Raw genomic sequence first — 15,403 nt, 5'->3', positions numbered from 1 at the left:
ATACCTTAAACACTTAAAGCTGTAAGCTAATGATAGTTATATAGTCCAATGGACGCATGATCTGATTAGTTGACTAATCGCAAAAATAATCAGTGACTAGTCGACTACCAAAAAAAATAATTGTTTGTGGCAGCCCTAATAGAGTCGCCAATTTGGGATTTCTTTGGCTTTAAACCAGATGAAAGGGGTAAACCTAAGGATGTAACCAAAGCGGTGTGTCACTTGTGCAGATGTATAATGCGAGCATTATACATATATTTTTCCTGTTGACTGCTTCTATTAGCTCCATCATTAATAGCAAACTTATTCATGGGCAAATAAATAATTAAATTGCCCTTGTAAAAACTATCGGCGATAGGCTATCGTGCTGGCTATTGTTGATAGTCGATATATTCGTCCAATCGCCCAACCCTAGTGCATAGTGTTTCCCCTGGGTTGCTGCTGGTGTGTTTTTTTTTTTAAAGCCTACCAAAGACAGGTTAAATAGCTCGTTAATGATACGTTCACCTATAATTGTGGCTTCTTTTTTCAACTTTTCCCAGTCTTCTCTCCAGTCCCTGTATCTGCAGATGTCCCATTTGCAAACTTGAAGGGAGGCGCAATGGTGCCAGAGTTATCATTGTTGCCTCATAGCTGGAAAGTTCTTGGTTTTTACCTGCTAGCTGGGTTCCTAGCAGGTAGGGATTTTGTGTGCTTTCTGTATTTCCTGTGGGTTCAGACATGCTTGTTAGGTCAATTGAGAGTATGTGGTTGTCTCTCACCGTATGTCAGCTGTAAGGATGGGTATCGTTTAGGTTTTATCCAATACCGGTGCTAAACCGGTACTTTTGAAACGGTGCTGGTGCTTAAACGGTGCTTGAACCGGTGCTTAAAAAATGGAGAACACAAACTTTGTTCAAAGACCTCTCATGTTCTGCTGTTTTTTTGTAAAACGATAACAATGTTAGCCTTTTCTGCAGCTATAGGGCATATATGGCATCACTCTTGGCTGGAAGAAGTGGTTAAACAATGGAAAAGACACAAACTTTATCCAAAAACCTCTCATGTTTAACTGTTTTCCACTTTTTCTTCGGTAATTTTGGCCTTTTTGGCCAGAGTGAAGGGAGTATCTGCCATCAAACAAGAAGACAACCGCATGTAACTACAACGGTGTTTGCTAGTTCACCTTACATGCATAAATTTAATAACGTGGTTAGCCTACTCAACGTAAATTACACACGAACAACATTAAGCTACTTAGGCAGAGAAGAACGGCTGCTGCCATCATCACCCGTCATCATTTCTGCTACACTGGCAGGGCTAGGGGCCAGGACTCTACTCTTTGGGTTCTTGGGGAATGTTGCTATATCGGTGCATTTCTCGGCTTTTAAAAAAACGCTGTGCATCGCCAGGTTTGTCGTCAGATTCGAGGCTGCAGGCTGCTGAGTTTGCATCTTTTGCTGTGAAGTACAGCCAGACTTTTGACCGCTTTGCCTTGGGCACTTTTAATCTGTAGCTCTGCTCTAAAAGAACGTACGTACCTGGGCCCGCCTACTATCCTTGCAAAGGTAAAATGATTGGCTAGAATACAAAGTGTATGACATCTCAGGGAAAAAAAAATAAAGCACCGAAATGTGCGCTGCTTTTCGGTCTGGTTACTACGGTTTATGTCAGAACCAGTGCCATAATGGCACCGGATACTGGTACCCATCCCTAGTCAGCTGGGGTGTTCCACACTTCCAGTTGTACTACAGGATGGTCTGAACTGCTATACTGTTTCCTGAGAGAGGATAAAGCTTTATGTTCGTATTATGTTTGTCACAATACAAGGAACATGTTGTGGTTGTGTTGGTAGTAGATGACTTACACTCTGTTTGCGATTTGATCATTTGTACTGCTCTTAGTATTATGGACCATGTTGCTCATTATTGGCTTTGTCTGTGTTCATTAATCGGCAAATATAAAGTAGATCACCTAAAGAGCTTTCTTCTCCTGTTGGTACATTTCCCCTGTTGCTGTCTAATGCTAATTTGGCCTTTAGTTTTGCTCTGTTCACATGTGTGACATAATGAATTAAGCTAATAATTACCAGTAAACTAATATTGGCGTATCTTCAACGTGCTGCAGCCTCCCTGCAGCCTGCCACCACCTGTGCAGATGACAGGCTGTTTGAATTCTGTTGTTACCGGAAAGCATTGTGTCTCCTAAGGAAAGCTAAATTCCCGCTTGTGCTTTTTCCAGAAATTTCAGCTTTTTTTCGTTTCTCATGCCCTTCTTTTTTCCCTTTTTCCCTATGTTCTATTATTTTGCGAGACAGCCACAGCCGCCATTCAAATTATTCCTGATGCAACACATAGCAGCTTCTAAATGGCCCAGCCTCTGTCTGCAGCTAGCCTTCTACAGCCTCAGCATGACAAATACCCCAACCTCTTTTTTTCCCTCTGCCCCCCCTTGCTCCTCCCATACTTCCATCTCTTTCTTCTCTACCCCTCAGTCATTTCATCCCACCATTTTTCATTCTCTGATGTCGCATCACATTGTAGTTCTGCCTCTCTCCCTCTGCTTACTACATCATTTACTCTCTAGCTGCCACCTCTCGTGTCCGTTTTGCTCAGTCCAGCTTCACTGCAGACTTTTAGAAGGAAAAACAGGGAAAAAATGCACTGCAGTCAAAGGCAAAGCCCTCTGAACCCAGTGTGCTACCATTGGTAGACCCGTGTGCAGTGTAGGGAGAGAGGATGAATGAATGTGCTTGTGCTGGTATCAACTGGATGCTATAAGCCCGGCCTCTAGTCGCAGTGACAAGCCTCACGCCAATTAGCCCATTGTAGGAGTAACAAATAGGTAGATAGTCTGAGGTCTGCGGGATTGTAGGCTGTTAGAGAGGCAGCATCTGTTGATGTCTTATCTATCAAGTGGAACTACAGTTATGGGAGTCATAGCTGTACTCTGATTTGCACATCAAGATGTCTTGTGGTCATATGAAAACATAAAAATAAATAAATGGAAAGCAAATGATCTTATGATCGGTGAAAGAGAAACCTTATGTGTTTTCAGTTTTTTGACTAAGCCACTTCTTTGTGATTGGTTTTCTAGCCAAGTATGTGCAGGTTTATTATCTATTTCCAGCATGAAGATAAAGTAGCATGTGTGCAGTGCAGTGAAATAGCTTTTTGCATACTTGTCAGTGGTGTGTTTAAAGTCTGCTCATGTGGAATTATGTGGTCTGGCCATTTTCTTGTGGACAGGAATGCTCTCATCTGGACTCTGTGTGAGCTTCGGTACGAGGCAAGTTCTGTCGTTAGCTGAGGAAGAACTAAAAAGTTTGTCTGTCTCAGCAGACGCCTTTCTGTTTCACTGCACTTGTAATCTTTTTTTCTCCCACTTTGCTTTTAGAGAAGGAACTCACTGCAGTGCAGATTAATCAGAGGGATTTAATTAACTTGGCCCCGGCACACACATCAAACCTGGAGACAAGACAGGCTATAAACTCAGCCAATTATCTTCTGCTAGAGGGGTGGGGGTAAATGTGATGGGGTCGGAAACCCCTCGCGTCCCGGTCCCCTCAGGTCCAGCCATCCTCCATCTGTGAGCAACTGCAAAGCCTTTTTACACTGCTACTACTGCACCCTCGTCTCACCTTAATCTTCTTCACCCGAACACAGCACAGCATTAGCGATGAGCTGTTCCAGCTACTGATCCAGCCACATTAGGTTTGGATGATTACTCCAGCAAATAACTTTGTATCTGTTATTAAAACGCATTCCCCTGCATATTCACTGAAGAGACCGCCTACCATGACGAAATGGGTGTACAATTGTTTCACTTCATTTCTGTTGAATCAAATTTGGAATTTTAGTGCAATCATAATAACGTCGGTGTGTATTGACTCTTTGCTGTAAATGTCTCTTCTTCCCAGAGCTTTTGGTTTATACCGACTAAATATAGGCGCATTTCAGTGGGAAATGTCATTAAAATGTCTTTTGTTTTTAACTGAACTTCTTGGCTTTAATGATGGTAATCTTGCTGTGTCTCCCAATTGCTTTGGTCCAGTTTGATCTCTCTCAACAATGCAGTCCTGTTAGATTGACATTTATGTTTCCTGAAATGAGAATCCTACACTCTTTAGTGATACGTCATATTGGTTTTTTTGTGGAGCCAGTTCTAAAAAAAAATTTCAGCTCCTCCCTTGTCACAAGGGATTGCCACTGATGGTAGCTCCTCTTATTTGTCAGAGTGGAGTTACATCGGATGCACTTGCCGACACAGCCATAAAAGGCTTAGGGGGTCTAGCTCCAATCAAACCACAAAACTTTAACTTGCCAAGCGAATATGTAAACCACAACTTACATATCTTGGTGTATCCTGAGAACCAGCTCACATGTTGAGAACTGTCTATTCTGCTGTGGTATTAGCAGTAAATGGTAATGGTAAATGGCCTGTATTTATATAGCGCTTTACTAGTCCCTAAGGACCCCAAAGCGCTTTACATATCCAGTCATCCACCCATTCACGCACACATTCACACACTGGTGATGGTAAGCTACAATGTAACCACAGCCACCCTGGGGCGCACTGACAGAGGCGAGGCTGCCGGACACTGGCGCCACCGGGCCCTCTGACCACCACCAGTAGGCAACAGGTGAAGTGTCTTGCCCAAGGACACAACGACCGAGACTGTCCAAGCCGGGGCTCGAACCGGCAACCTTCCAATTACAAAGCGAACTCCCAACTCTTGAGCCACGATTGCCCAGTAGATTAAATACACTCCAAGGAAAACTTCCCTCACCCCTGCTATAGATATTACTGTAATGGGCTAACCTTATCGCCTGATGTGCTTTGATCAGGCCAAAGCATTTTGGCTTACAACTAGGGAAGGGGATAGAGAACCGGTTTTGCAGAAAACTAGTTCCCAGTAGTCCAATTCCTTGGAATTGTTAATCTGCCTGCCTATCAGTCCCGCTTATTGGTTCTTGCACTTTCAGTAGAATCAACTGATTTTGGTTCACATGTCAGAGGAGGAAAATAGCAGCGCAGTCTAGAGCATGGATAGGACAAGATAAATAGTGAAGTGGAAAACTGCATCCATAGATCTCATAGATCTGCTGCTAAGTCTGAACCTGGTCAACTTGCTTGTTTTATTAGACCAGGCATTGTCACTGAACCTCATGTACTTGCTAATGCTAGCTGTGTTTCCATACAAAGCACAGATCATAATTGAACTCAGAGCAGTGAAAGCCGAGTCAACAACAGATTGCCTGACATGCCTCACACAGACATAACTTGTGAAACAACTTACCCCTGGTGGAGACGATGCTTCTTTTACAAGGTTTTACTTTGGCCCCGGCACGCACAAATAAAATAACTGTTTCCGATAGATGTTTGGTCGACTCTGACTCGCCATAGCCATTTTTGTTGGTTTTCATTTTCTGTGATGAATTGTTTGTTTGTTAGCTCTGTAGATGTTTTCACATAGCTCTTTAGCCCTTGTCAATGGTTAAAAGTGTATACATAAAAATGAATAAAAGTGAAATGTGGATCATACATTTGCTAAACTCAGTTAAAAGGTATATGTAATTATTGTTCCTGTATTAAAACATACGTGATATGAAATAAGAACACTAGAGGTTTAGACACATAGTTCTAAACCTAGTTATTTCTATACAGCTGCTGCAGATGGTACATGGTTACATGGTTGCTATGGTGACCAAGACAGTGGCGGACAAGGTTTTGGGAATGAAAATCGCGAAGGTGCCACGTCTTCATTTTCCTTTATTTTAATTTGTCTGTTCAATATGGAAATTGACTTTGTATGCATACATTGTCCGTGTGTGTGTGTGGGTGGTGTGTGTGCATTTCTGCTGATTGGAAGTATTGTGGTTTCTTCCTAAATCACCTTGAAGTCACCTTACTGTCAAACTGAAAGCAGAAAAGAAGCAGGAGCATACTTTCAGAATCTCTACGTGTGTGTGTGTGTGAGAGAGAGAGAGAGAGCGAGTGAGAGAGAAAGAGAGAGAGAGAGAGAGAGAGAGACATCCTGCTAACCTTTACACCTCTAGTAACTACCTACTCTACACCTCTACTAATCTTATCCTGTGCAGCCATTGAACCAGGCTCAAAGTAGGGCGGTGCGATGTGACCAAAATCTCATCCTGATAACAATATAAATCACAAAATAGAGCATTTTCTGTAAATTCTGTGAATCTCAGGCAACTTGACTTGTGTGAAGTGTTTTCAGCTGGGCCTCGTGTACCTGGAGTCGAGTGTTTTGACTGATGCATGAAACTATATATGAGTATTTATTACACGGCGTGGTGCGGGGAAAAGCCGGTTCTAATGTTTGAGTCTCAGGATTATTATCAGCGCTCTTTTTTGCTCCTCATCCGTAAACTCTCTCCATACTCTTTCACGTGATTCTTGCGTAGATGGTAGAAGAGGTTTGTTGTGTTGGAGTCTGTTGTGGGGACCTGTTTGCGGCATAGTTTGCATAGTAAAGTTTTCTTGTCTATGTCAGACTTTTCATAACCAAACCAGATCCATGCTACAGAGGTAGCCCCTCGTTTAGGAATAAGGTCCTCAGTTTGTTTTGACTGGTCTTTCTGTTTCAAGCTGCCTGGTTCTACCTCACCTTCACTGGTCATGCTGGTATTCTCTGAAATGATGAAAAAATATTTCCATAAACAGTGGATTTTGTGACACCACCAAACAAATAATAGCACATAATATTAAACGGTAGATGTTTTATTTTCGTCATCCGATATATTTCTTCATATCGCACAGTCCTAGTTTAATGTTTTTTTGTGTGCTGGTGCTTTATTAGCTAAAGTTACTAATGATAAAAACTGAATCCATCCATATTACATATAAATTTAATATAGATAGTGGCTCTTTAATGTATTGGCTTACACATTTACCTAACAACAGGAAAAGGGACTCCACTGAATTTGAACCATGGATGACCCAGTTAGGAGGTGAAAACTCAACAAATCAAGCCAACATGGATTTTTCTTTTCTGCTGTCAGCTCTTGTCAAATTCTGTGCACACAACGGATCTGCAAGACCCCACTGACGAGTCCCTCGGACTTTGTTTGCAGCAATGGGTTTTTTCATTATTCACCTTTCACTTTATCAGATAAAGTGGAATAGATCTTGATTGTATTTCACATTTTTCTTTTCTGTCCTCCTTCCTTTTATTTGCAGAACATGGATAAGACACAACTCCCGTCTGTGACACTGATTGTAGGCTGTGGAGTGTCTTCACTGACATTGCTGCTACTCATCATCATCTATGTGTCTGTCTGGAGGTGAGATATTACAGCTTGCATTAAAAATATTAGCACAGGGCTGTGATTAATGTGAGGAGGAAGTGTTAACAACAGACTAGCAGCTCATCAGGTGGGAGGATACGAACCATCTGACTTAAATCTATCAAGGACAAAAGGACAGTGCTACTAAAAGCATGCTTTCTGCTGGTTTTAAGATTTTCAAAGATTGTGTTTCATTTTATTAAAAAGCCTACAAAATCATTAAAAGCTCTTAAATAAGCAGTGGAGCAAAAATCTAATGTAACAGTGTAGATTGAGAATGTAAAATCTTCTACTTTCCAAAGCTGTACCGACAGTACCTTTTCCATTAGCAACTACTGTACTTGGATCGCCACAGTTTTCAGAGTTTTCCATCAGGTCATAGCACCTGATACCAGGTATTTTTTAGTACCTGCTCGCCCAGGGTTCAAAGCAATCCGAGCACGTCCTAAAATGTGACGTCGTCAGACTGCATGCCACCGATTGGCAGGTTAGTAGCATCACTCGATGAGTCGTGAGAACTAGGGGTGGCTTTTTCCTGATTCAAATTTATTTTAGTTTGAATAATGCAATATCCATTCATTAAATCCTGATTTGGTTTTTAAATATAAATGTATTATGTCAGAAACTCCAGAATCCCAGCGTAAAGCTCACAAAACTATTTCAACAACCACCAAAAAGCCAAAATAGCAGGTACACGGATTCCGCTCAAACATGTAAACACCAAACGAGATCCACGGCACATACGCGGACATGCCATCATCTCACAGATTCTGAAGCTGCAGGTTTTTCATCAATCTCCAACCAAAATTCACTGAATCAGCAACAAAAGAAGACCAAAACTACGCTTCACGTTTGGAAGGCATAGTAAAAAAGTGCCCTCTTACTTAATAAATAATAATAAAATCACTCTTGTTTCACAGCTCTTTCTCTCAGTATACTTCAAGACCAGTTTACCATCAAGAATCTCTATTTTCTATCTCTATCGCTATTAATTGCTTGCTTACTAAGCACCAAACTACCATAGTGTACAGTGTTATCGCCCACAGTCTTTTTCTTGTCTTCCCGCAAGAAAACCTAATTGCTGCTATTCAGAAGAAATTTAAACTTTTATAAATTATGCCAAACTGCAAAACACGTTGCTGTGTAATTAAAACCTCTTGAACTTTGCTCTGCTTCACCTCAGCAGCATGTTCATATGTCGTTTAATGGGGGTTTTTTTCAGTTTTTGATCTACTGCAGAATATTTTTAAGGCGGTTATCTGCTATAAAAAGCCAGGCCAAGAAAATTTCCTTCATATTTTTCTGTTTCATCCTCTGTTACTTTGACACAAAAGCATCTGCTGTGATGTTTAAACCTCTGATGAAGTCTCACAAGTGTCGGTTTTGTTTTTTATACTTAGATATAAAAATATGGATATGTACTGATAAATGATCATAATTATAATATTATTAAATTGAAAATACAAAATTGAATTAAATTGAATCGAAGCGAAATCGGGGATCACATTGAATCAGGTTGACGATACCCAAGCCTAAAGAGAGCGTCTCATTAAATCCGAGCCTATATTTCACATTTGTTTAGATACTGAATGGGGAGAGTAATGGTGCCATCCTATCAAATCCTTAAGTCTCTTGATCTATGAGTCTGGACAGAAATGGATGTAAACTGTACCTGAACCAGTTGGTGGAGGTATAGAACAACAAAGAGTTCTAGTTTTCCCCTTTTGAAGTTTAGAAACTGAAAAAACGAGAGCTTTGCTATCATGTACTAAGGACTAATTAGCTGAAATGTGATATAACACCAAATTCTAGTTTTTTTTTTTTTATCCATACTGACTTTTTGAAGTCCTCTAGGGAAAAAGTGTATTCTCCAAGCAGCTGGTCATTTTTTTGCTGGAGGCTGACTGTATGCAAGTGAAACCAGAGGCTGCTGCACCAAACACCTCTCTGCTCTGCGATTGTTTTGACTACAGCTGAACAAAAAAACCCAACTATTTTTGGTTTGCATCGCACTTTTTGCTCTCTTTCTTTCCGCTACCGCTCGATGAGTAGTTTGTGAATGTTTGCAGACAAGTCAGAGTCTTCCAAGCAAAGGACAGGTAACCATGGCAATCTGTTAGCAACTAAAGCACCCTTTTTCAGTGAAGCACTGTGTATACCTCTTTGCAACCTATTTCGCATGCTGATTACCAGTTGGGCCAATTACAGGTAGTGTAATGACAAGACTGGTTTTAAATGACATTCTACTGTATGCAGCATGAAAAATAAAAGTTTTCTTACCTCAGTGAATCTTGCACAAAAAGCATGTTCAGTGTATTCTGGAAAATTAATGTCAATTGTAGAATGAATTTAACCCAAAATATACACTATATGTATACACACACACATACATATACATATATATATATATACAGTGGGGCAAAAAAGTATTTAGTCAGCCACCGATTGTGCAAGTTCCCCCACTTAAAATGATGACAGAGGTCAGTAATTTGCACCAGAGGTACACTTCAACTGTGAGAGACAGAATGTGAAAAAAAATCCATGAATTCACATGGTAGGATTTGTAAAGAATTTATTCGTAAATCAGGGTGGAAAATAAGTATTTGGTCACCTCAAACAAGGAAAATCCCTGGCTCTCACAGGCCTGTAACGTCTTCTGTAAGAAGCTTTTCTGTCCCCCACTCGTTACCTGTATGAATGGCACCTGTTTGACCTCATCATCTGTATAAAAGACACCTGTCCACAGCCTCAACCAGTCAGACTCCAAACTCCGCCATGGCCAAGACCAAAGAGCTTTCGAAGGACACCAGGAAAAGAATTGTAGACCTGCACCAGACTGGGAAGACTGAATCTACAATAGGCAAGCAGCTTGGTGTGAAAAAATCAACTGTGGGAGCAATCATCAGAAAATGGAAGACATACAAGACCACTGATAATCTCCCTCGATCTGGGGCTCCATGCAAGATCTCATCCCGTGGGGTCAAAATGATCATGAGAACGGTGAGCAAAGATCCCAGAACCACACGGGGGGACCTGGTGAATGACCTGCAGAGAGCTGGGACCAAAGTAACAAAGGTCACCATCAGTAACACACTACAACGGCAGGGAATCAAATCCCGCAGTGCCAGACGTGTTCCGCTGCTGAAGCCAGTGCATGTCCAGGCCCGTCTGAAGTTTGCCAGAGAGCACATGGATGATACAGCAGAGGATTGGGAGAATGTCATGTGGTCAGATGAAACCAAAGTAGAACTTTTTGGTATAAACTCAACTTGTCGTGTTTGGAGGAAGAAGAATACTGAGTTGCATCCCAAGAACACCATACCTACTGTGAAGCATGGGGGTGGAAACATCATGCTATGGGGCTGTTTTTCTGCCAAGGGGACAGGACGACTGATCCGTGTTAAGGACAGAATGAATGGGGCCAAGTATCGTGAGATTTTGAGCCAAAACCTCCTTCCATCAGTGAGAACTTTGAAGACGAAACGAGGCTGGGTCTTCCAACATGACAATGATCCAAAACACACCGCCCGGGCAACAAAGGAGTGGCTCCGTAAGAAGCATTTGAAAGTCCTGGAGTGGCCTAGCCAGTCTCCAGACCTCAACCCCATAGAAAATCTGTGGCGGGAGTTGAAAGTCCGTGTTGCTCGGCGACAGCCCCAAAACATCACTGCTCTTGAGAAGATCTGCATGGAGGAATGGGCCAAAATACCAGCTACTGTGTGTGCAAACCTGGTAAAGACCTATAGTAAACGTTTGACCTCTGTTATTGCCAACAAAGGTTATGTTACAAAGTATTGAGTTGTATTTTTGTTATTGACCAAATACTTATTTTCCACCCTGATTTACGAATAAATTCTTTACAAATCCTACCATGTGAATTCATGGATTTTTTTTTCACATTCTGTCTCTCACAGTTGAAGTGTACCTCTGGTGCAAATTACTGACCTCTGTCATCATTTTAAGTGGGGGAACTTGCACAATCGGTGGCTGACTAAATACTTTTTTGCCCCACTGTATATGTATGTATGTATATGTCAGACTGGTTTTACACTGCTGAAATATCCTATTATAGTATGAAAAACGTTTCATGCGTGCACGCTAAAAATAATAATAAAATTAAATAATAATTAAAGATAATTTGAACAAACTCTGTCAAATAGGCCTTCAGTCATACGCTGAGGAGAGTTTTACAGTTTGCTTCAAACTTGGTTTGAAAAAGTCAGCATTAAGAATCGCCTCTTACGTAAGAGTTAGAGATGCACTGACATATTACCTCAATATTGGTATCGGCTGATATTGGCCTTATTGACTGTTATCAGTATATGAGCAAATAAAACATCATTTACATATCAGTGACAGATATGTATTAACACCTGATATATATTTCAGAATTATTATTACTTACTTGTGTCCCCCAGGGGATAAAAAGGGCAGCTAAAAACAGAATATACGAAAAAAAGTCTTTGCACTTGGTACCAGATTGTTATTTTGAAGATCACTATATGTGGGGTGGCTGTAGCTCAGGTGGCAGAGCGGATCAGCCACTAACCAGAAGGTCGGTGGTTCAATCCCAGGCTGCTCCAGTCTGCATGCCAAATATCCTTGGGCAAGATACTAACCCCATGTTGCTCTCCGATGCATCCATCGGAGTGTGAATGTGTATGAATGTTAGATATTTAGCACTTGAGGTTAGAAGTGCTTGTGTGAATGGGTGTGATTGGGTGAATGAATTAGCTGTATAAAGCGCTTTGAGTGCTCGGACAGAGTAGAAAAGCGCTATATAAGAACCAGTCCATTTACCATTATATGTGTAGAATCTTTGCATCCCTCTTAATATGTTCTGTTGTTGGAACAATACAGTGACACTGTAACAGATTTCGGGCTAGCACTGTTATGTCTCAGTGAGAGTATCTGGGTTCGAGTCCTGCTAGTCAGCTGTGTTTCTTCTGTGTGGAGTTTGTCTGCTCTCTCTCTGTCTGCATGTGTTTCCTCCCACAATCCAAAGATGTTAATAAACTGGCACTATTGAACATCCTGAATTAGTATTTGGTGCTGTGGTAGGAAAATACCACAGCATCTGGAGAAAGCCTTGAAGTTGATGCCCTGATCTTTTCCGTAGGTCTGACTGCTAGTTTCACTCATAGGTGTCTCTTTCATCCTCCTGCAGGTACATCCGGTCTGAGCGTTCAGTCATCCTTATTAACTTCTGCCTCTCCATTATCTCGTCCAATGCTCTTATTCTCATTGGACAGACGCAGACACGGAATAAGGTAAGCCAAACTCTTTCCTAGTGAATGGTAGTAGCCAGTGGGGCCAATTAAAGGTAGTGTAATGACAAGACAGGTTTTAAATTACATTCTACTGTATGCAGCCATATGAGTGAGAGTCACTCATATAACTGCAGTCATGTTCTTTGCCAGAGTATGTATTAATGAATAAAGTCTCTTCATACTTGTTTCCTGTCTTCACCTGTTGTTTCAGATCTTATGCACCCTGATTGCTGCGTTGCTTCATTTCTTCTTCTTGTCTTCATTCTGCTGGGTTCTGACAGAGGCATGGCAGTCCTACATGGCAGTGACAGGCCGCCTCAGGAATCGCATCATACGCAAGCGTTTCCTGTGTCTCGGCTGGGGTGGGCTTTCTCTCTCACCAATTTTATTTACTTTCTTTCTTCTTGTGCTTATTCACCTTCTTCATCCTGTTTTTCTTCCTTATTTGCTTCCTGCTTTGTTCTTCTCTTCTTTTTTATCCCCTTTCCCTTTTTCCCTCATTGTTCACATCAGTTCCTCCTATATCTTTTTTTTCTTACTCTTCCAGGTTACTGTCCTTTTCTTGCCTACTTTATGCCTTCCTTCCTGCTGTTTTACCTTTCATTACCTGTTTATTCTTTTCTTCCTTATATGTGTCTTGTCATCTACCTCATAATCTCTATGTTAAAGTCCATTTTTATTTCCTCCCAGGTCTCCCTGCTCTAGTAGTGGCGATCTCAGTGGGATTCACCAAGGCAAAGGGTTATGGAACATCGAGCTAGTAAGCAAGTTGTCCTATAGATCTGTCATTGTATGCTACCTCTTCTTTAACTATTAATGGCAGAGTATTGCACATGGCTGAAGGTTTGTTTGCTCTGTGTTATTGACCTCTCTCTTTTTTCCTGTCTCATCGATCATTCACTTCTTTTTCACCTCATTCAAACCCTTCACGTTCCTGCACTTTCTCTTCAAATCTCTCCCACATTAATTCCCTCTCTCAACCTCCATGTTTTCCTGCTTCTTTCTTGTAGCTGCTGGCTGTCTCTGGAAGGAGGTCTTCTCTATGCATTTGTGGGACCTGCTGCAGCCGTAGTCTTGGTATTTCTTCTCCCCTTTTTAGTCTATGTTTGTATTCAGTGCATTAGTTTAACCTGTAGCTATAGCTCCCATCATGTGCCAATTTCATGTGTGTATCTGCTTAATGATTTATTAAACCTAGTAGTCATTATAGTAGTTGCTATACATTTTAATCATTCTAACAGTCTTGGTACTGGTGCTGTAAACAGATGATAAAAGTGCAGGATTAAAAGAAACTCAGAATTAAAATTGAAATATTGACCCAGGACAATAATATTATAATATTATTATTGCGTTTAAGCATTACTATACATCACCATTTAGACCTTTGGACAATGACTAGTGCTGGAATCTCAGTGTAACATAAAATAAAACATTGAAAACATTGCACAATTGGATATTCCCTTTCCCTGATCTTTCATTTTTTCTGTCTCCTCTTATCATGCTTACTTCCTCCTCCTTTTCCTGCTCTTCCCTAATATTATTTACCTTTTTTCCTTCCCTCCTTTTTTTCTTCCATTTCCCTGTCAATGTGCTTCCTTTTCATCTTTTTCTGCCCCACGTCTTTATTTTCTCTTTAGTCTTTCTTTCCTCCTCTGTGTCATCCGAGGCACTTTCCTGCCTTTAATCCATCCTCTTTAGTTCCTGTCTTCTTTGTTGTCTTTTGCTACCTTCCATTCTTATCTTACTTCCTTCTTTACTCCCTTGACATTTGTCATATTTCCATGAAGTTTTTATCCCTTTTTTCTTTTCATCCCTTTTTCATCTTCTTGTTTTCCACCTTTAATCCTCCTGGATTTTTTTTCCTTGTATTGATTTGTCTCTTTTCTACCTCTTCTTTTTTCTAGGCTGTTTATTTGCCATAATAATCTCTGATGTTTATTAATTTTCCTATTAATTTTATTCTGCTTCATTGTCTATGCCTCATTTGCTTCTTGCCTTTCCTGCTTTCTATATTTTTACCTCATGTTATTTATGCTTCCTGCTGTCTTTTCTTTCTTTCTTTCCTACTTCGTCATTTACCTCCTCTGTTACTCTCATAATTTTTCTTTGTCCATATTCACAGTATGTTCTTCTCCACCTTTTCCTTTTATCATTCCCTTTACTTCATTCATGGTTTTCTAAATACTGCCACCTAACTTAATAGCCTTTTTCTAGTTTACAGCACATACACATTTATCATTAGAACAATAATAATTTACAGGTAATTCCAGTAAAATCTGGGTGAGACTGAAATCTTTGCCCATTCTTCTTTGCAAAACAGCTCCAGCTCAGTCAGATTAGATGGACAGCGTTTGTGAACAGCAGTTTTCAGATCTTGCCACAGATTCTCTTGGATTTAGATCTGGACTTTGACTGGGCCGTTCTAACACATGGATATGTTTGGTTTTAAACCATCCCATTGTTGCCCTGGCTTTAAGTTTAGGGTCATTGTCCTGCTGGAAGGTGAACCTCCGCCCCAGTCTCAAGTCTTTTGCAGACTCCAAGAGGTTTTCTTCCAAGATTGCCCTGTATTTGGCTCCATCCATCTTCCCATCAACTCTGACCAGCTTCCCTGTCCCTGCTGAAGAGAAGCACCCCCAGAGCATGATGCTGCCACCACCATATTTGACAGTGGGGATGGTGTGTTCAGAGTCATGTGCAGTGTTAGTTTTCCACCACACATAGCGTTTTGCATTTTGGTCTCATCTGACCAGAGCAGCTTCTTCCACATGTTTGCTGTGTCCCCCACATGGCTTGTGGCAAACTGCAAACGGGACGTCTTATGGTTTTCTGTAACAATGGTTTTCT

General features: G+C 41.0%; 1 protein-coding gene across 15 annotated transcripts in view; it reads left to right on the top strand.

Moving 5' to 3' along the window:
- adgrb1a (adhesion G protein-coupled receptor B1a) overlaps positions 1-15,403 on the top strand; it is a 192,402-nt gene that overhangs the window by 147,672 nt on the left and 29,327 nt on the right. For all 15 annotated transcript variants that reach the window (XM_085176673.1, XM_085176681.1, XM_085176674.1 and 12 more), the window contains 5 exons: positions 7,180-7,283; positions 12,454-12,556; positions 12,768-12,918; positions 13,247-13,316; positions 13,567-13,633. In XM_085176673.1, coding sequence (XP_085032799.1) covers positions 7,180-7,283; positions 12,454-12,556; positions 12,768-12,918; positions 13,247-13,316; positions 13,567-13,633 — 495 coding nt within the window. The remainder of the gene's footprint in view (positions 1-7,179; positions 7,284-12,453; positions 12,557-12,767; positions 12,919-13,246; positions 13,317-13,566; positions 13,634-15,403) is intronic.

This window comes from Neolamprologus multifasciatus, chromosome 11, assembly GCF_963576455.1.
Source record: "Neolamprologus multifasciatus chromosome 11, fNeoMul1.2, whole genome shotgun sequence".
Classification (NCBI taxonomy): Eukaryota; Metazoa; Chordata; class Actinopteri; order Cichliformes; family Cichlidae; genus Neolamprologus; species Neolamprologus multifasciatus.
This window is presented reverse-complemented; position numbering and strand designations above follow the sequence as displayed.